Raw genomic sequence first — 22,112 nt, forward strand, 5'->3', positions numbered from 1 at the left:
TCACCACGCTTGGACCATGATTCTTTTCGCACATTATTGTCGTTTTTTGCACATTATTGTCGTATTTGATTCACTTTTCGTCTCCTGTTACCATTCGCTTCAGAAATGGTTCGATTTCATTTCGTTGCAGCAAAGAATCGCAGATGTCAATTCGGTCCATTAAATTTTTCACAGACAATTCATGTGTTACCAAAGCATGGAGTTTTTTTTTTTGTAACCAGCCTTTTTAATATGGTTCAAAACCGTTTGACCGTCTCCGTAAACTTCACAAATTTCATTGGTGGCTTCCGTGGAATTCTTCCCTTTTATACAAAAATTTCAAAGTATAGCGAATTTTTTCATTATTTTCACTCATTTTTGAACAGCTGTAACTTTTTTCAACTTCCACGAATTTATTTTTATTTTTTGGTTAAATGAAGCTCGTAATCTCACCTTTCTACCACTAAATGGCATGACACAATGTGTTTGGCAGCACTGGAGATATACGACTTGAACGACATCTAATGACAAAATACGAAAATACTTTTTCGACTACAAAATATTTACTTTGTTTTTCAATATTTAATTGCTGTTCTTAACTTATTCTACAAAAATTGTTTAAGCCTATTTTTTTTGTTGTTGCTGCAATTTTAAAGTTATATTTCCGCTGGAGCTGCAACGCCTTCATTAACTGGTACTCAACTGGCTCAATTTCAGAGACTGCATTTATTGCATCTAGGAACAAGAAGCATATACCAATATTGGGTTTTAAGTGTTCTTTTTTTGTGTACTGAGTACTCTTATCTGATTTATGGTAATTAATACCAGACACTTATAAACGGTTATTAATTCGATTATAGTTTTGTTTCTACTTCAAATTGTTGCTAATAAGCGTTCTAACTGTGCTTTATCTACCAAACTACTTCAATTATGGCACTCAATTGACTTCCCAAATAATTTCTATCAGACTCATAAAGTTTATCACTATTTTTTGGACCTTACTTGACAACTCGATCCACATGAGACTGTGCTCTACTGGTTCGATTACGTAATACATCACAAGGGCGCGCGTCATTTGCGCGCTGCCGGCTGGCCTTGAAGTGGTACCAATTTTATTTGCCGAATTACGCCACGCCCACTTCCCATGTAGCACAATTTTATTCCATTTTATTCGCTCACTTTTCAGTACACAAATGAAGAAGTAATTAATGTAACGGTATACAATTTTGCATTAATAATGTCTTTGAAATATGTCCAACAAAAACTGTTCAAGCCCCTAGCTACCGAATATTTATGTGGACCCCAGTATCAATAGTTGACTTTGGATCGAAAAAATCGGTCAATGTATGGGATATACAATAGAAAATCAGCGAGAATCCTTTCCTGACAATAGTAATTCTGTGTATCAAAAATGGGTTGAATCGGGTCAATACTTCCCTGAGCCCCCATATACCTAATACAAAGACTTGCGATTTTTTTTATCGGCCAATATTTGAGTTATCTCGATGAATTACAGAGTGCGCTGATAGCACGACGGTTGCATAAATGCAGTTATGTGTGTAGTTATCAATGAAATAAAATCATTAAAAATGCTTAAAAATTGGAAAGCTTTATATTAGCATTTCAGTACAAAATCCACACTAAATGTGTTCGGCAGCAAATTTTTACGGTAGATAATTGCGGAAATTCTCAAAAAATAAATGAAAGAATTTTAAAATTTGTGATGAAATAAAGAATTATTTGAAAAAAAAAAAAATAATAATAATAATAAAAAATTAAATAAATAAATAATTATTAAAAAGGATTGCGTATATATGTATATAAAAAATGGTAATTTGTGTGAAAATATTTGCTGTAATAATAATAAAAAAATAAAATATTTTATTTAATTATCTTGCATATATTTATATGAGTGTTTATATGAAATAACTGTGCTTTAAAATATTGCAAACAAGTACTTAGCAGTTTAGTCGCTTTACACACTTTAATAAAAATCTTTTTAAAAATTAAAGTGAGAGCATTTTTTATATAAAAATCCAGATAAATAGCATGTCAGATAATTGAAAAATCTAACTAAAGAAGTGTGTCCTATAATGAGATTTGAGGCAGAAATGCATGCATTTGATTCCTGGCTACTTATAGTTCCAATACGTCGAATATAGGGATCGTGATTTACCTGGTTTTCTTACATATCCATATCGATGCATATAAATATTTTACTATCATGAAATCTAGTTTAAATTACAACTTTCCGATTATATATACTAAGGCAGTCCGATTAGTTTCTGATGTTTATATATTACTAGTGGATCCGGTCACTCGTTGCTGTGGTATATATTTTATAATTCCTATTATTCATATAATTAACTATTTAATGGAGTGAAAATTTTATTTACGAAAAAGAATCCAAGAGATTGTACATACATACTTGAGGTTCAATTTTGAATATGTTCATGCAAATAAATTTCATTGGAAAAATTAACGAATTTAAGGCTGCTTTCTTAATGTCTGGTTACCAGCCTTTCTGTCCAGTTAACAGAGGGAGAGAGAGAGTTGTCCGCTTAATAGATTGTACTTAATAAATGTCAACAAATTGTGGGACCGGCCAATTGCAGGGTTAATGGAGAGGTGTCCACTTAATAGGGCGTACATTTAATAGAGCTTTCACTGTATTTTTTATTTATGAGTTGTTTTTATTATCCTATCTTCTAAGTTGGTTCAAACTGGACAGAGTGTGCTACATTTTACTAAAATCGGTTCAGTAATTTAGGAGTCCATCGCGGACAAACAACGTTGTATATAAAGATTAAGGATACATTATTTTTCCTAATGTTCTTGTTTTCATTTGCCACGATGCGTACCAAAATAGTGGCCACCTGACTTTGACCTCAATTTTGGGACTGCTTTCGTCATTACCAAACTAAAATATCAACTTATATTCACTATATGTCAGTGTCCAGTGGATTAAAGATGAAGAGGATTTAACAGATTTTTGAATGATAATTAGCTTAAAACAAATCCAAAAATAGCTTCATAAAACTCTCTCCTTTATTCAAATTTTCATACAAAAAACACCGATACATTTGGGAAAATAAGAATATTACGCAGGTTGTCTCTTATGTTTCGGGATGAGAGAACAAAATCAATTTTTTCTTATCAAAAATCACTTTATTGTTTTTCAAAATATTTACCATTAAGGTTTATATACTTTTGCATGCGTTTGACCGATTCTCGACACCCGTTTGCCATTCTGATTGAGATATCTCCATTCTAATGTTTTCCTGGTTTTTTGAAAGAAGACTGCCAACCACTCAGAACTTACTGTTCTGCGTTGTTGTTTTAGCGGTACGGTTGCGATATATCCAATTGTTCCAAAATAACAGGCAACCATTTGCTTGTAAATGCTTCGTGCGCGGACTACTTTTGTTGAAAGATGAGTCGATCTTGAAACATGCAGTTGACTGGTCTTTACGTTCGGGGGCATAAGCATAAATTCAACATCAATAGTTTCCAGAACAACAACTGATTTTAGACGAGCTTCACGGAATGAATCTTGAAGTGATCTACGATCTCGTTTGAATTCACCATACCATTGATAAACACTGGCACTTGAAGAGGCTTCATCGTCAAGAATTAAGTTCATCTATGCATTTGTGATGAGTTAATACACGGCGAAAGCTGTAAAAAATCGCTCGAAAATATTCATTAATCCACGTCTCGTCGCTAGTATTGATTTGTGTAGGGCCTCAGCTGCGTTGTCAAGTATCCTTTTTATGAAATTATCCAAAATGTGTCTCTGATGCTAAAACGATGATTTTCAAGCACTGTTTCCTTAACTTTTTCGAAGTTATCGCCATTAGTTGAGGTGGATATTGTAGACTCGCATGGGACAAGTTTTAATAACTACGCAACCTTCACTGAATGCTTTGTGCCACTCAGATACTTATGTTCGTGATAAAGTAAGCTATACGAAACACTTCTGTTAGCTTTACAACGATTCCCTAGCCATTGAAATATACAATATATCAAGCAAACACATTGTCTGAATGTTTTTCCCTGGTAAAAGTCGCCACGCAAACTTTAGGTCTCGAAAACATGTCTAACACACGCCGGGTCAAATTTGGTACCGAAGTTAATTGAAATTTTCACAGCGATCTGTAATCTATAGTCTACTCTCCTCTTCACCGTACTTCAACCGGTATCAATACTTCAATAAATTATAGAATTTTTTAGAGAAAGCGAATATGCTACCATGTCCAATTCTATTCTAAGGTATTAAATAAATTTTTTTTAACTATTTCAGGAACTCAAAGTTCTCAATAGCTTAGCAATACTAACAACACTAATGATTGTCTTAGCGCCCGCCATTGAAGCCGCCAAAATACTAGCGGTATATGTATATCCGGGCAAAAGTCACTTTATGATGCATCGCGTGCTGATAAGCGAGTTGGTGAAGCATGGCCATGAGGTAGGTTGACGGCGGGAGTCAATCAACGCTTGCTTTTTTCAAACACAAATAAAATAAAGCAAAATTAATTTATTTTTCCTTGCAAAAAATTCTTCATATATATTTTTATATATGTATGTATGTATGCTCATATAGTATACGCTTTTTCTGTATGCTCACAGGTAACCATGATAACGGCTTACACGCTGGCGCCACTACGTCTGGGCAGCAATTATACAGAGATACTCATCGAACCGGTTTACGATTATCGAAAGGATGGTGAGTGCAGTGGATAGCAATGAAATTTATTTATTTAAATTAATATAATTTAATTTAGTTTAATTTAATTAATTTAATTTAATTTACTTTAATTTAATTTAATTTTTATCACTTAGGCAACGTTGACACGGGTAGCAACACCATGTTCGATATGTCAAAAAATGACATAACGGAATTTACGAATATGATGCAAGCGATTTGCTTGGGCAGCACCGAACACGCACTCAAACAGCCGAAGGTGCAAGCGATCATTAATGCCGAACAAACACGCGATGTCTACGATCTCTTGCTGGTCGCACAGTTCTATCAGGATGCCTTCCTCGCTTTGGCGCATATTTACAATGTGCCGGTGGTGAGCACTGCCACCTTCGCCAAGGAGCATTATATGAGTCAAATGTTCGGTGTAGTAACCCCGTGGTCGTATGTGCCGCACGGCTCACTGCCACTCACGGATCGCATGAGCTTCTGGCAGCGTCTGCAGAATGCCTATCACATATTGAATACCGATTACAGTCGCGAGTTTAAATACTTCCCGATGGTGGATGCGTTGATCGCGAAGTACTTTGGACATTTGCCAAGTGAGTAAAAGTTTGGTCAGGTTAGGTTAAGTAGAATGGTCGAATTATGTCTTATTTCTACCAATAAACGAAGATTGCTAAAAAAAAAAAAAAAATTTTAATTCTCTCCACGTTTTTCTCAGTTAAGTTTCCCAGCGCCTCCGCCATGGATAAGAATCTCAGCGCCATACTGATCAACAACTATACACCGTTATCAACTGCCAGTCCAACCATGGACAATATGATCAATGTGGGTGGCATGCATATTTATCCACCCAAAGCCCTACCCGCTGAGTTGCAGACCTTTTTAGATGAAGCTGAGCATGGCGCCATCTACTTCAGCTTGGGCAGTCAAGTGGAGAGTAAGGATATGCCGGCTGAGAAATTGCGTCTCTTCCTCGATGTCTTCTGCAGCTTGCAACAGCGTGTGCTGTGGAAGTTCGAGAATGAGAGCATCACAAATTTGCCACCGAATGTTATGGTGAAAAAGTGGATGCCACAGAGTGACATACTGGCACATCCTAATGTGCGTGTCTTCATCACGCATGGCGGCTTACTGGGCACACAGGAGGGTGTGCACTACGCGGTGCCTATGCTGGGTATGCCCTTCTACCTCGATCAGGTAATTGAAAAATAATAATTTTATAAATTTTTCTGAACTTAAAAATATATATTCGACTCATCTGTAGCACCTCAATTTGAAGAAGGCGGAGCTGGGCGGCTACGCTGTAACACTGGACTTTCACACGCTCACGCGTGAGTCTCTGCAGGCCGGTCTGCAGCAATTGCTCCACAACAACACATATCGTAACAACATTAGAAGGATATCAAACATCTTCCACGATCGTCCAATGAGCGCACGTGAGACTGCGCTCTACTGGATCGATTACGTCATACGTCACAAGGGCGCACGGCATCTGCGCGCTGCCGGCTTGGACTTGAAGTGGTATCAATTCTATTTGCTGGACGTGGTTGCTCTCTGTTTGGCTGTGGCATTATTGTTGCTGAGCATTGCATTTGTGCTGGTGCGTTGGCTCCTAAGGAGTCTTGGTAGTAAACAACAAAAGCAAAAACTGCTTTAGTAATGTGTGTCTAGTAAGGTTTTGTATTTAATTTTAGTAACTATTTATAATTGACTTTTTATAGAGTGTAAAATTGTTTTGTTTATTGCTTTGTTAGCATTAAGTATATTTCACTTAAAGAGCACTTAAGAGAATTTTGTAAATAAAGTTGAGCTAGAATAACTGTTTGTCAATAAGTTAGAATTTCATATGAAATATTGAATTTTATTTTCTGGGGCTATGTCAAATTTTTGCCCAATTTTATTTGATTTAGGCACAAAGATACACTGTTATTAGTCAAACACGCTCTCTCATTTTCATAGAGATAACTCAAATATTGGTCGATATATGCGGTACAAAGTAACCCGAAAGATCGCAAATTTGACAACACTGACTGATATTTCCGGTCAGATGTCAGCTACAGATACTGTAGTCCACATTTTCGGTGTTTGAGGGCTTCAACAGTTTCGGTTGGATTTGGGCAATTTTTGGCTGCAAGGTGGCATACTCTAATGCTATTAATTCTGTAAATTTGTAACCCGTTATATTAATTACTAACTGATTTGAACACTGACAAGTCAAACAATCAAATGGAATTTAAAATTGTATTATATGAGAAGGCGTGGTTGTAGTCCGACTTTGCCTATTTTCGCACTGTGACATGGTGATATAAGAAGAATGTGAAACTTAGTCGAAATCATATGTGATTTCACCAAAAAGTGGGCGGTGCCACGCTCTCTGATCAATTTTCACACCGGCTCCCATAAAGCTTTCCTAAGCGATCTCGGAGGCAAATTTCAACGTCGCTGGCGTCTTTAGTTATTGATTTATTGCGCTTTAGTAGTTTTGAACCGTACCGTTATTTGGGGAGTAAGAGGTGTTATCAACCGATTTTATCTACTTTCACTCAAGTAAGTAGCCAGGTTAATAGCTAGTTTGGCGTTCGCTAGGGACAGTATGGTAACCCGCTGGGTAAGCACTCACCGTTTGATCAATCACCATCTCCAGAACTGAAGGGTAATTTAATAGTATTTGCCTGCAAGTATGCAAAATATTTTTAAGTTGCACGATGCACTCGAGAAGGGGTATTCACAACCTTCGCAAATTGTTTGCTAATATTATATAAAAAAGGAAGCTGATATTTAGATCTTTGTAAACACTAGGTTCACACAATAATAAACAAAAAGTTATATTACTTATGAAAAAAAAAAACTGACGCCCTCGCATCCAAGTCATTCCAACGTAAAGAGGATTAAGCAAGTGAAATAAATATTGAACATATTTTTTAGAATTATTGCCACATCCTTTAAAAATATAATTCAAAACAAGTAAGGGCTAAGTTCGGGTGCAAGCGAACATGTTATACACTTGCAACTTGCCAGAATCAAAGGCAAGGAAATACTTAAGATGTCTAACAAATCATATAGAGTAAAGTGAGCCGGATGTTCGAAAATCCTGGTACTAGTTATATATGTAGTTTTCGCTCAAATTTCACAACGATATACTGTTACGAATATTTTCTCTTATTTTTATTGGGATAACTCACTTATTGGCCGATATATGTGGTACAAAGTCACCTGGAAGTTCAAAAATCTTTATATTAAGAAATTATATTAAGGGCTATGGGAAGTATTGATCCGATTCAACCCATTTTTGACATACAGACATACCATTACCCTCAATTTCAGTTATATATACATATATGTATATCATACGTTGACCGACATTTTCGATCAAAAGTTAACTGTAGGTACCGGAGCCTAAATATTCTGTACCTAGGGGCTTGAACAGTTTTTATTGCACTTAAAAATGTTTGGTCATAAGGTGCGCACTCTAAAGGCATTATTCTTGCAAAGTCTTATCCCGTTATATTAGTTGCTTTTTGATTTGTATAATGGAAACTGAATGTATCAAGGAATTCAACTTGATTCAATCCTGATCATTTGTATATGTATATAACTCTATATCTATCTCGTTTAGTTTCAGCTGATAGGTACAACCGTTAGGTGAAAAAACTATAATACTCTGTAGCAACTGGTTGCGAGAGTATAAAAATCCACCAGAAATCGATCCCATAGATTCTATAAAATCAAAAATTTAATATATAAAATTAGTTTTTAAGATATGGCAGCATAAAATTTTTGCAAAAATGTATACTGAAAAGAAGAAACATATATTCTACTTTACCTACGCATATTTTTCATGTCAAGTTGAAAGATTTCGAAGATTTCAAGCACACCTTAATGTGCAATAGTTTATATTTAGATATATATTCATTCAGGCATTTCGGACACGTGCCTACATTTGTAGGTAGGTTCGGATTTATTGTTAGTTTCAAGTATTTTCATACCCTGAACAGGATATATTAAGTTTGCCACGATGTTTGTTACACCCAGAAGGAAGCGTCGGAGACCCTATAAAATATTATATATAATGATCAGTATGTTGAGCTGAGTCGATTTATCCATGACCGTCTGTCGGTCTGTCCGTCTGTATATATACGAACTAGTCTCTCAGTTTTTAAGATATCGTTTTGAAATTTTGCAAACGTTTTGAAATTATGACAACACAATCAAAAAAGATTGTGTCAAAACTCTCTCAACGTCTTATTTATGTCAGGTATGAGCAATCCGTCCAGTCTCTCATTCTCTTCTACCCAAGCACTCCAATAAGAGAGACAGAGATCGCACGGAAACATTTTGTACTGTGCCAGCGCATTCAAATTTTTCCACTAGACGCTAATTATTTTGAACCAAGGTAACATTGATGAAAGACCCAGGGAACGAAATGCAGCCTCAGATATTTACTATACTTTACTACTGCTATTGTATCTTAAAATGGCTTACTGAATGCCTAGAGAGTTAGATTCCACATCAAAGTCTTTGCTACTTCAGGCTTAATATCTTACAATTTCCGTGCGCCACGACGTATGAGCAACGTACGATTTATTCGAAAACACCATTTGCCAGCATAACACAAGCATTCTGCAATATTTACGTCATTGACGTAATGATACAGCAGATGAACACAGACAGATTTTAGCGAAATACAAATTTTTATCTCAGATTTAAATAATTCTTCCGTATTCATCTGATGAACATGTCAATCAATGCAACCAGGCGCACTTTGCACAGTGGACACTTAATCGAAGTGCAGAACAAGTAATTTAGTTATTTTTAAAGCACTTGATTTTGACTTGGTGGGAAGATTTGCGAGCACCAAGCGTTACATTGAGAATAGCATTACATATAAGAATTGAAATCTCAGCATAAAACGAAGAGACTAAAATTGATCGCAGCTTGAACTTGGTTTGTGGCCCAGTGCGAGAGAGTCCGTCGGCGAAGCTAGATCATTAACCGTGTGGCGTCCGGCGCTTAAATTCGGCAGTGAGAAGTTACTTAGAAAGTGTAGAATTAAATTATTATTAAAGCAAATAATAAAAATTGTTAAAGTCTTAAAGAAGAAAACGCAAGAATATGGTAATTGAAAATAAAAGAAAAGTTTTTAAGACAAGTCATTAATTAAAACAAAATATATTTTATTAAAAAACTGTGTTAAAGAATGAAATATTAAATTTACCGATTTACAAAATTTAATAAAAATTAATTTGTAGCCTTTCGTTGGAAACACTGAAGCCAGCTTTCAGAAAATATAAAAAAATATGTTTGCATTTTTCCTAGTGTGAATTTAAACATATTACTACTGATGGCAGAAAGAGCAGCTTCAAAATGTTTACGAAAAAATTATAATTTTTATTTGATTGTAGTGTTTTATTCGTATGGTTTTAAACAAAATAAGCACAGAGGTTGCCACCTGATGGAAAAGTTAAAGTATAAATGCTTATATTAAAACGGATTTTAAAATAATGGGATTTAGAAAAGCTAAAAGTTAAAAATATAATTTTAAAAAGTTGCCACCTTTTCTAAATATTTATTGGCATTTTTTGAAATGGTAAAATTAAGTATTGTAATAAACATACTAAAAACGGCGAAACATGCAAAAACTTGTTACGAAAATTTCTTCAGGTTATAAACATTTTTATTTATTGTGAAGCGTTGCCACCTGTTTAAAAGTGTTGAGTAAATGAAATTAAAGAGAAACATTAAATATTACAAAAGTTTTAACAACATAAAAAGCTTTAAAAGTTTAGAAAAAAAATTTAACAAGTTTACCACCTTTTTGAAACATTTTATTCAATTAATAAATATTTATGATTACAAACCGTTTGAGCGTATAAAGTGTTATAAGGCTAAAAGGTTTAAAAATTTTTTTTTCTGTAAAGAGTTGCCACCCTTTTAAAAATGTTGAATCAATTAATTAGCGACAAATATTAAATATTACAAAAATTATATCAGAATGAAGAAATTTAAGAATTTAGAATTATTTTTTAACAAGGTTGCCACCTTTTTGAAAATTATTTTGTTTTTTAAATAAAATCGGTGAAATAAATTAAAAATTATCATAGACATATCAACGTAAAAAGGATTGAGCAACTGAAAAAAATATTGAAAATATTTTTAAGAGATGTTGCCACATTCTATAAATATATAATTAAAAAAAAGCAACGTTTTGCTTAAAAAAAATTAATTAAAATGCAAAAGCAAGTGTTTTCACATATACAAAATAGAATTTCCTAAATGAGGCAAATTATAGCACATTGATATAAGAATATATACATATATATTTATATATATATTTGGCAAAACAGAGTATAAATATTTAAATTTAATATTATTTTAGAGCTAATTTTATTTATATTTATTTATGCTTAAGGTACTCTTATTCTAATTTCTTTATTTTCTACTTGATACATTGTACAAAATCCAGTTTCAGCAAAAATAAGAAAAACTACAAGAAGAGTCGTGACTATGACTTGCAAAAAAAAATAAAAACAAATTCGTGAATGCTATAACACATATACATACGTTTAAAAATAGCTTTAAATATCTTGTTCCACTACTACTCGTACATACTACTACTTAATATGTTTACAACAACTTTAAAATTGATAACAACCTATTTAATCGCCGCAGGGGCTGACGCTGTCTAAATGGTGCAGGGGGCACACCATTACGAAGCAATTTCTTATATAAAGTAATAAACAATAATTTGAATAAAATGGTGCTAATATCAGCAGAATCAGAATATTTTTAACTGGCATGCGCGGGCTCATACGCTACTAATTCATTATTTTTTTCAGTGTTTTCTTTTTTTTTTGTAATTACATGTGATGTCTTCTTAATTTGTATTCACAAAATAGCTGACAGCTCATTTTCTTTACGGAAACTCAGATAGCACGCGATAATATATACATAAATATGTGCATTAAGGTGTCCATTGTTTATCAAATTGAATTATCTTTTTTTTTGTGTTTGCGTACGCTCCCTGAAGTTTCTGTTACAAAATACCGTGTTTCTTTTTACATGATAAAAATCGAAAACCTAAAACTTGGTTATTTGAATGTTTCACATAATTTGTGAGGTTATGTGAAAATGTTATGTCTGCAAAAGTTGTAGTTCATTTCATTACCCAAAACTTTGTCATACAAACTTTCCTATAGGACGCCTAGATTTGTCAAAAACCGAGGATAATTCTTATAAACCCTTAAAAATTCAACTACGCTTGAAAACTGCAGAGTACGTTTCAACTTGGGAATTACCGAATACCCTAATATATATACAAAAACAACAGTCGATAAACAAGTTTTTTGTGCTTTTAAGCGATGACATAAAATAATCTCCTCGAATATTAATTATAGAACCAATTAATGTGAGATATTCATGAAGAATTATATGTAGGAAAGTAGTATGTGATAAATGTGATGGATGCCAGACAGAATATGCTAATAATATATTTACATATGCAAATGTAATAACGGGTGATTAAAGTAGAGATACTTTTTTCAATAGCCTTTTTTGACATATCACGCGAGAATAGTGTCAAGCTGTCATATTATTTTTGTTCAACAACTTAAATTGAAAGTGAGATCTTACAACTAATGCAAGAACTAAAGCCGCTAGACCTTCCCAAGCGACACCTTTTCGCTCTATGGACTCTTGAAAAGTTCTAAGAAGTACCTAAGTTTTCGAGCCAAATTTTGTTCAGCGATGAGTTGAGCTCAATGGGTATGTAAACAAGCAAAATTTCCGCATTTGAAACGAAGAGCAATCTGAAGAGATTCAAGAGCTGCCATTTCATCCAGGAAAAACAATTGTTTTGTATGGCTTATGAGCCGGTGGAATCTTCGGTCCCTTCTTCTACTTAAAAAATGATGCCATTGAGAACATAAACGTCAATGGCGGTCGTTATCACGCCATGATAACCAACTATTTGATGTCTGAAATAGAAGCTCGTGATCTCGGCGACATTTGGTTTTAATAAGATGGCGCCACTTCCCACACATCGCCTCAATCAATGGATTTATTGAGAGAACATTGCAAACCAACTTGTTTCTATTAATATGAATATACTATTACCAAAGATTATAACACATATACTATAATACGGTATATACATATAACAATAATATACTTTGTTGAATTTTTTTTTTTTAGAATTACAAAATATTTCTGAGTCTATTGTCACTATCTATACTGGCAGCTATCACACCCACCTCAAATGGCGCTAGAATACTCTCGGTGTACTCGTTTCCTGGCAAAAGTCATTTCATGATGCAAAAAGCTATAATAAAAGAGTTGGTGAGGAATGGACATCAGGTAGGTTGACTTCCCCGAAAAATTACTGTGAAAATTAGTTTCACTAACCGAATTTGCAATGTCTTGTATCTTTTCCAACCGACTCTACGACGCAGGTTACATTGATCACAGCCTTTTCATTGGCGCCACTCAACTTGGGCAGCAACTATACAGAGATACTCATAGAACCCGTCTATGATTTCTGGAAGGATGGTGAGTAAAACGCATTTACGGAAATACATTTTTTAAAAATTTATATTTTATAGTCCTAAAAAATTCTAATTTGATTAAAAAATAAATTTAAAATTTAAAAGTCAGTTATACAAGTATATATACAACAAGTATTATATACAAACAAAGATTCGGTTTCCATTTAACAAATTTTTTATAATTTCACTTTTTTTCCAGGTTTTAATTGGTTTAAATTAATTTATTATTTTTTTATTTGAGGCTTCCGAAAAACTGTAATGATTATATGAACCACTAGCGTCACTGTTGGGGTTCTTTATTTTAGCATAATTACCAGTGTCTTATCTCTTAACTTACGCCCTGAACATAATCAAGCGTTCAAATATTTAGCTGATTAGCAAAAATAAATAAATATTTGCAACGCACGTTTTTAGAAAGATAAGGCTTTAACAAACAAAACACATTTGTATACAAAAATAGTCCGAGAGTAGTTGATAAAGGAACCCTGAAAGAGTCCAAAAATAGTAGTTTTTCTTTTTAAAACACGAAACAGCAGAACTGCAAATAGAGAGTCTGTACTATACAAAACTTCCTTATTTGGCTATGTAAATATATGCCATCTGATCAAATATGACTAGGACTATTCTGCTCGACATCGATTTTACAAAGGATTTAGCTCTTCTTGTACGGATCTTGTGCTGACACGTCTCATACAAAACATATTAAGCAAAATTCAGTGAGACGATAGCGATGTTGAGATCCTCTGTTATCTCTCCGATTAAATTTTAAATATTATTTGAGGTTAACTATTTAGATGCTGTTGATATTACGCTTCCTGATAGAATTTTAATTGCCTTAAAGATCGACAAATATTGTCCGGAAACATTTTTAGCTCACCAAAAGTAAACTTTTGTGGTCCAAAAAACGTGTCCCAAATAATTTTAATTCGAAAATCCAAAGATGTTGTCACCATAAAGTTTAATTTTTGTCCCAAAACATTATGAATGCTTTCAATATAAAAATTTGATATTAATATAGTATCATATTAAATATAATATTAATAAAGTATCATAGAACTTATTCGAAAATATGTTGTCCCAAAATAAAAACTGAACAATAATCTACTTTTGTCAATCAACAAATGTGGCCCAAATAATTTTAATTTGAAGATCAAAAAATGTTGTAATCATCGTATTTAAGTTTTGTCCCAAATTGTCCCAAAAATGTGTAAATGCTTTCGCGGTAAAAATATCTCTCCATTATAGTATTGTATTGCCATAGAAATCAAATGAAATTAAATTGTCCCAAAAATTCTCAACCCACCAAATTTGTCCCAAATTGTAAATATGATTTTTAAGAACTAGAAAATGTAATTAAAAAATAACTTGAAGAGACAACTTAAAGCTATTGGCATAAAATAGCTGTTTTGGATCTGTCCCAAAAAATACTTTTGATTAAAATTGTAAGAAAAATATTCCTGCTTTTCACTTAAAATACAAATCTACATACGAAAATAGCCGTATATTTTGGAACAAACATTTCAAATTAAATTCGGATAAAACTATTATATCTAAAGGTTCAAGATGTCCCAAAAAGTTTGGTGGCCTAAGAAATTGTGAAAAAATGCTTCTATAAAAAGAATATGCTCTTTCCAGTTTAGTAATACTACAAAAACAGCATCAAAAACTGTCCCAAAAAGGTTTATGTCATTCGAAATCTGGAAATTAGTCTTATATAAAGTGACTATGCTTTTTGCAGTTCAGCAATAACATACTTGTAATACCATCAAAAAATATGGTCCCAAAATTTTTCGACGTCTCGGTTTGGGGCAAGTAAAAGCCTTGAATATATTATTATTGCAAATTATACCAAAACTCTCTCGACCTCTCTATTTAGGTCAAATATGGGCAATCCGTCCACTCTCTCATTCCCTTCTATTCAGTTACTCAACTAAGAAAGACAGAGATAGATCTAGTGTAATAACATTTATAGATGCTTCTTTATCGGTTTATTAAATTCAAAATAATCTTCATGATTACCTCATTTATTTCAGTCAAAGAAGATGCCGGCGCACGTAATATCTTCGAGTTCACCACTATGGATATGGCGGGTTTCCTACAGATGTTACAAGTTTTAGGTGTGGCCACCACCGAGCACGCGCTCAAACAGCCCAAAGTACAGGCCATCATCAATGCCAAGCAAACTGAGAATGTCTATGATTTGCTGCTGGTCGAGCAGTTCTACCAAGAAGCCTTCCTGGCGCTCAGTCATATTTATAAAATTCCGGTAGTGAGTAGTAGCACATTGGGCTATGAGAACCATATGAGTCAAATGTTTGGCATAGTATCGCCCTGGTCCTATGTGCCACATGGTTTTCTGCCCTACTCCGATCGCATGAGCTTCTGGGAGCGTGTACAAAACACCTACAACTCACTCTATGAGGACCTACATCGCGAGTATGTATATTTCCCCTTGATGGATGACTTGGTGGCGAAGTATTTTGGACATTTGCCAAGTAAGTGCAAGACGTTCACTTATTAATTCAATGTTTTAAAAACATGGAAATCTCTTCCTTTACAGTTAGCTTCCCGAAAGTAACCGAGATGGAGAAGAATCTGTCAGCCATGCTGTTGAACAGTTTTGCACCCTTGACTAGCGCGCGTCCCACCATAGACGGCATGGTGCCCGTAGGTGGCATGCATATTTATCCACCCAAAGCACTGCCGACGGATATGCAAAAGTTCTTGGACGAGGCGGAACACGGCGTCATCTACTTCAGTTTGGGTAAGCACCACCCACCTTAATAACAATGTATAGTCGTTAAGCAACTTTATTTCCACCGCAACAGGCAGCAATGTGGAGAGCAAGGACATGCCGCCGGCTTACTTGAAGATCTTCCTTGACGTTTTTCGCAGCATCAAGCAACGTGTGCTGTGGAAGTTCGAAAATGAGAGCATCACAAATTTGCCACCGAATGTCATGGTGAAAAAGTGGATGCCACAAAGTGACATACTGGCACACCCTAATGTACGCGTATTCATCACGCATGGCGGTTTGCTGGGCACACAGGAGGGCGTATACCATGCGGTGCCTATGCTCGGCATGCCCTTCTACTGCGATCAGCACTTGAACTTGAAGAAGGCCGAACTCTACGGTTACGCCATCAGTTTACACTTTCAATCCATCACCTTTGACGTACTAAGGAATGCGCTCACCGAGTTGCTGGAAAACCCCAGCTATCGTGCCAACATCAAACGCATCTCGAGCATTTTCCACGATCGTCCGCTGAATGCGCGTGACACCGCCGTCTATTGGATCGAGTATGTGATACGCCACAAGGGTGCTACGCATCTGCGCGCTGCTGGTCTCGACTTGAAGTGGTATCAATTCTATTTACTGGACGTCATTGCTTTTGTTTTTGCTGGCATTGTGCTAACTCTATGGTTATTAATGGGTTTGGTGCGCTTTGTTTTACGCCGTCTTGGCAAGGGAAGTAAACAGAAGGAAGTGAAGAAGCAGAAGAGGCAATAGATCTACTCGTAAATGTATATACATATTATTGTAGTCATGGTAAAATAATGAATTAAACTCTTTTCTCATTGAATCTTTTATTATTGCGCTTATATTTTTATTGCTCTTATGTTATTTTCCGTATTAATGGATTTTAGATGATCAAAATATTGGTCGAACCCTATTGTTTGAATTGGCGGGATGGTAAATAGGTGGAATAAACTCAAAGTTTCCTTCTTGGCTGTCCCACATTTGCTGCAAACTCACCTTTTTTCTCACTACTTCAGCTCCATTGGTATTGGAAATTGTTACCTTCATAGACTTTTGAGTGAAGATTTGTGATGTGATTTTTTTCAATTCACTTTTTCAGGGATTATTTTATTATATTCATATCATTTAGTGTCTTAGAACTTCGACCAAAGATCAGCCAAAGTTAATCAAATAAACTAATGAAAACTATTATTTTGAAAGGTCTTTTCTACAGACTTCTTTTTTCGTCTGCATGTGAATTTCTACGAAAAGGAAAACCTCATATGCAAAAATATTATGTCATTGTACTTATTTCGCAATCTTCTTCACCAGGTTTTACGCTTTCATTGCCATTCAGTAGGCTGGAGAAGTGTTCCCTTCATAATTTCAGTCAATCAAGCTCTTGGCATCAATCACTAGATCACCTCTGGGGGTTCTACAAGAGTATGCTCCGGTCTTGAAACCTTCTGTTAGTCGCCGCATCTTTCGTGGAATTTTCAAGCATTACCCCTGTCGGCCAGCTTGTCAAGCTCTTCGTGCTCACTCATTCCATCTTCAGCTTTCCATATCTTTCCCATCCCAAACGTGTTGTAGTCGATTGTAAAGTTGTGAGATAGGCAGTCAGTTTTTTTTCCAATGCGCCACGGCCCTCCTCATCGTACTAGCTGTTCTTTTGGCTTTTTCAAAAACCAATGTTTTTGTTTGCAACCGTACGTAAGGAGCTTGAAATGCCATCCCACAGTTTCCTTATACCAAGCGATTAATGACTGCTCTTAGAGAACAGAAGTGCAAGTCTAGTAGAAAATCGTTCGGCTGTCTATTGTGATTGCATCTTCTCGACGAAGAAAACAGCTGCTGAAGAAAACAGACAGACAGAGATCCCCCCTTTGGAGGTTGAAGCCATGTGTAGAAATTCATGCAAGTAAGGAAAGTTATCTGAGCACAGCTCACGACTTCCGGTCTTAGACCAAGTATCCTCTGGGTAGCCAAAAGAAAATCCGAAGGTGAGTTAAAGTGAGAAGGCAAAACGTCCCTCCCTAGGGTTTTGCGCTGGGTTTGGAACCCGCCACGTAAAAAACACCCCGAATGAAAAGAAGAAAATAGCCTCTTCTCTACTTCATGCAGTATTGGTAACAAATTTCAATGAGAAACTTTACCATTTTCTCAAATGAACGCATGTAGGTATATATGGTTGAAAATCCACTCATCCACATATCCACCTATATTCTATATGTATATTTTTACACCTTCAACTCGTTTTGCACCTCTTTTTTTGCACTGCTTCACAGTACCAGCTACAACACTAGCAACACAAAGACACAAAAGTGTTTCCGAAGCAAATTGGCGTGGAAAATGCAATAAATTCAGTTTACGGTGATGCACATACATACAAACGTTGGTTCATTTCAACTGAATATACCGTATGTTACATATATGTATGTGCATATATATTGCAGTTCAGAATTTACTACCATTGCGCTTAAAAAATAAGAGAATTAAACCAGAAATGGGTCAAAGGTAAATCACAATGCAGTGTTGACTCCGCCGTGCACTTCCATAAATAACAACACGAGTTCTGACTTACTTTTACACCATATGCATACATATGTACTCGTTTTTTAATTTACACAACGAAAGCGTTGAATTTTTTCAAAATATAAAGTGTTTTTTAAGTTTTTTTATCGTTACAGATTTTGCTAGCGGCATAGCTGTCAAAAGAGCTATCAAAGTAAGTACTTGCATTTGACATTTCTGTTCTGCAAGCTTTGGCAAATACAATTAGCAAAAATTGGCTCGGTAGGCCATAAGATTTGTGTGCAGGTAATATTTTATATTGGTAAATGGAAGGGACTGGCAACTTTAAAATCGACCTGGAGAACGTTATTTCATAAGATGTGTCCATTTTCCTTGAGAAAGTGGTGCAAAATTGGAGAAAAATTATCATCATAAGACGCAGTCGTGGCGTAAACCTGAAGTTCTATTAAAATCCGAAAAATTGTCGAATAGTCTAGGAGTACCTCTACAGATTTCCTTGGTCATTTTAGCATCGTTCCATTCTGTTCTTAACCGTTTAGATGTCAAAAGGCTTCAGATTCAGTGTTGCTATACTATTCAGAATAGACTCCATAAAGACGTTGTTGAATGCTCCAGAAATGTCCAGGAATAGCACATCTCGCTGATTAATGTCGGAGCAGTTCCAAACCGTATGATGGGCATTATCATCAGCACTCACTACCAACGCCTACTTCCTTCTGCTGGATGTAGCCGCCAGCCTTTGGAGTTCTCCTTGGCGTTGGCGCCTTGCAATCGTGTGGAATATAGCAGGATGCAAGAAGTAGAGACTCATCCTTGACACCCTTCACAGCCACAACCGTCAGATAATCTGTGGAAAGATTAAAATCAATATGCGAAAATATACTTTTCAGCTGCCACATGGTTTCTGGACTAAAGTCACATCGAAGCTGCCCTTCTCTAAATTGGGAATATGCTCGGAAGAAGCGATTTTTCAGCTCTTGGTTTTTGACTGCTGTCTGGGTTCTTTCTCCACCTCCACCACCTGTAGGACAAGTGAAGTAGCCATGATCTCTTCTATGCCCAGATCCTTTTCTAATTCACCCATCTCCAAGGCGGAATATATTAACTCTCTTTAGGTAGCACCTATTCTAAAATAGTTAGTCACTCTTTGTTTCCTCTCTTAACCACCTCCTTCTGATGAAATTCATCAGTACAAAGGGTTTTATTTCCTCAAACTCCGAAAGAAACTCTCGACCAATAATTGCGATTATTTCCCTATATCTCCTGTTCTTCTAGCTGTCAGGCTTCTACTTTTGTCATTACATGGTGTTCCCAGTCTGTTGTCATGTCTGCCAATTCGAGAATGATCTGTTAGCATCCCTACTATAGTTCTTGTTCATTCATCCTACCTTTGCTTTCTTCTTGAGTCTGTCAAGTGAAGTCAAGTCAGAGAATAATTCCTCCGAGAGTCAGATTCTTCATCAAATATTTATATGTAGCCAGAGGCATATCAATATCCTCTTTTTCGTAGTCTATTAGTTCCTGCCCTGGCTAGTTCGTCTGCTGCACAGTTGACGGGTACATCACTATGTTCTGGAACCCTTTGCAGGATCAAGGCAGTCCTTCACAATCTTTGGAGAGATTCTAAAGGACTTTAGGACAGGTTTTGGTCGATCCCAATAAGAATCTCACTTGGACAGCTTAAAACGCCGCACAGTGGTCGGTCTTCTATGGAATCAGTGGCCAAAAATACTTCCACTGCATATATAAAAGTCAAACTTTTGCCAAAGCCTTTTTAAATCTCCCTCTCTCGTTTCCCACTCCGCCACATACTGACGAAAAAAGCTAATACCAAGAATATTTTGAAGTCAATTCCTTAGCAGGATCTAGTGCAAATCTAGTGCATTTAGGGTTGATTAAACTGATTCCTTTTGAAATTAAATTCCAACAGGACGGTTTAGCGGGTGGACGAGTGAGTTTTTCCAAATTGTTTGTTCTTTATCATTTTGCATTTACAGGGACATCCTTACAAATTGATTAAACTTATTATTCCTTTTGCTTATATTGAATAACATCGGAATTGAATTAAATATATTCCAACAGGAAGATAAGGGAATATTCCGTTCATTAATTACATTTGCGGGTGGAAATCGAAGGATCTACAGTTTTTTGCCAAATTGTTTGTGCTCTTTATCATTTTTATATTAATTATCAGTTGTTTGTTAACATAAATTATACTAATAAGTAGAACTGAAGCATTAAATTTGCTTCAAATTGATATTACTTCACACATTTCTAAACACCAAAATTCAAAAATATATGCGTGAAAGTTTACACCCATATGATGTACCTAAATAAAAGTGCGTATAAAACAAACATTTGATAAATATGAGAAAAAAATGCCAACAAAAAAAATAATATGGCACGAATATATATTCACTGCATTTCTGGTTATAATGTGTTATAGGTAACCTTTATTCTCAACAATTTCATTCCGGAGATTCATTAATTACAAATTTGTGACTTTCAAATGTAAAAGTTTTTCAATGCATTTGATTCCGATCCAATCATTTTTTTATCAGCCGTTCCACAAATGAACTTCAAAGACAAAATGACATCAGAACGATATACAAAATGTCTGAGACTAGTTCAGTTTATTTGCTCAGGATAACTGTTTGTATTTCGTTATGACCGGGAACCCAAATGAGTTTGATGATGTAGTAGTTTGATGCTATTTCTAATGAGAGCGCGCATTTCTTTGCTGGCATTGAGCGCACTGAGAGCACTTCGTAACAGTATGTCTACTGCCACCATGATGGCAACCACTTCTGTCTGAAAATCACTACAGCGGTCAGGTAGCCTAAAGTTGAGTTTGGTGGAGTTTTAGTGATTTTAAAGCTGTTTGGCTATTTGTACACATATGTATATAATTAGGTAAGTATATTTCTCGTTGTGAGCACACGCCTTTTCAGAACAAGAAGGTTTTCACGGTTCCGTTTCACCGTTTGGAAGTCACTACAATAGTTTAGTTGATGAAAGTGGATTTTGTGTCTTATTTTGCTGAAAGGCGGCGCCTTTCACTTGATTATCTAGTTTGGACCAATCCGTGATGCTTATACATATATGCTATCCCTGTGTTTCTGTCCACCTCGCCTCTTTCCACATCCTCTTTACAAGGGAGAATAATATTGGAGACCGAATTTAAGTTAAATTCTGTGAGGTTTCGAAAATCTGAGGTATTTCGTAGAAACTAGAATTGCTAAGTATCGTAGAATGTTTCTTATTACAGGCGACTAATTTAAAGTAAATTATCTCTCGTCGAGGTGACTTTTCTTCTTCTTATTGTTGCGTTCTCTGAACTCCACGTTATCTGTTGATGAAGGGTAATAATCTAATGTATATTATTTACTTAAACTATGAGGCACAATAGACTTAAGGTCGCAATGCAATCCACATCTATTTATCTTATTCTACCCTATGACTAAAACTTATAAAAGTCGCCGAAACTTAAGTAATAAATATTTATCTCTTTGAAATAACCGAGAGTATGGATTGCGCTCTCACTTCCATTATGCGTTGACATCTGTAAACTGCCATCATGCCTCTGAGTGCCACTTTATCTATGCAATAC

The 22,112-nt window shown here is 35.4% G+C and overlaps 2 protein-coding genes across 2 annotated transcripts; both read left to right on the forward strand.

Annotated features, from left to right (window-relative positions):
* The first annotated feature begins 3,863 nt into the window (after nucleotides 1–3,863).
* LOC126757668 (UDP-glucosyltransferase 2-like) lies at nucleotides 3,864–6,344 on the forward strand. The gene is made up of 6 exons (XM_050471755.1): nucleotides 3,864–3,938; nucleotides 4,283–4,447; nucleotides 4,609–4,705; nucleotides 4,822–5,283; nucleotides 5,406–5,884; nucleotides 5,952–6,344. Exons 1-6 carry the CDS (start codon nucleotides 3,864–3,866, stop codon nucleotides 6,342–6,344), a joined length of 1,671 nt encoding a protein of 556 aa, XP_050327712.1.
* A 3,292-nt stretch (nucleotides 6,345–9,636) lies between these two features.
* LOC126756277 (UDP-glycosyltransferase UGT5-like) lies at nucleotides 9,637–16,818 on the forward strand. Its single transcript, XM_050469226.1, has 6 exons — nucleotides 9,637–9,802; nucleotides 12,878–13,039; nucleotides 13,135–13,231; nucleotides 15,261–15,722; nucleotides 15,788–15,991; nucleotides 16,056–16,818. The coding sequence occupies exons 1-6, from the start codon at nucleotides 9,800–9,802 to the stop codon at nucleotides 16,736–16,738; spliced, it is 1,611 nt and encodes a 536-aa protein (XP_050325183.1). The 5' UTR covers nucleotides 9,637–9,799; the 3' UTR covers nucleotides 16,739–16,818.
* Nucleotides 16,819–22,112: the final 5,294 nt, after the last annotated feature.

The sequence above is a fragment of the Bactrocera neohumeralis genome, chromosome 4 (genome assembly GCF_024586455.1).
Source record: "Bactrocera neohumeralis isolate Rockhampton chromosome 4, APGP_CSIRO_Bneo_wtdbg2-racon-allhic-juicebox.fasta_v2, whole genome shotgun sequence".
Classification (NCBI taxonomy): domain Eukaryota; kingdom Metazoa; phylum Arthropoda; class Insecta; order Diptera; family Tephritidae; genus Bactrocera; species Bactrocera neohumeralis.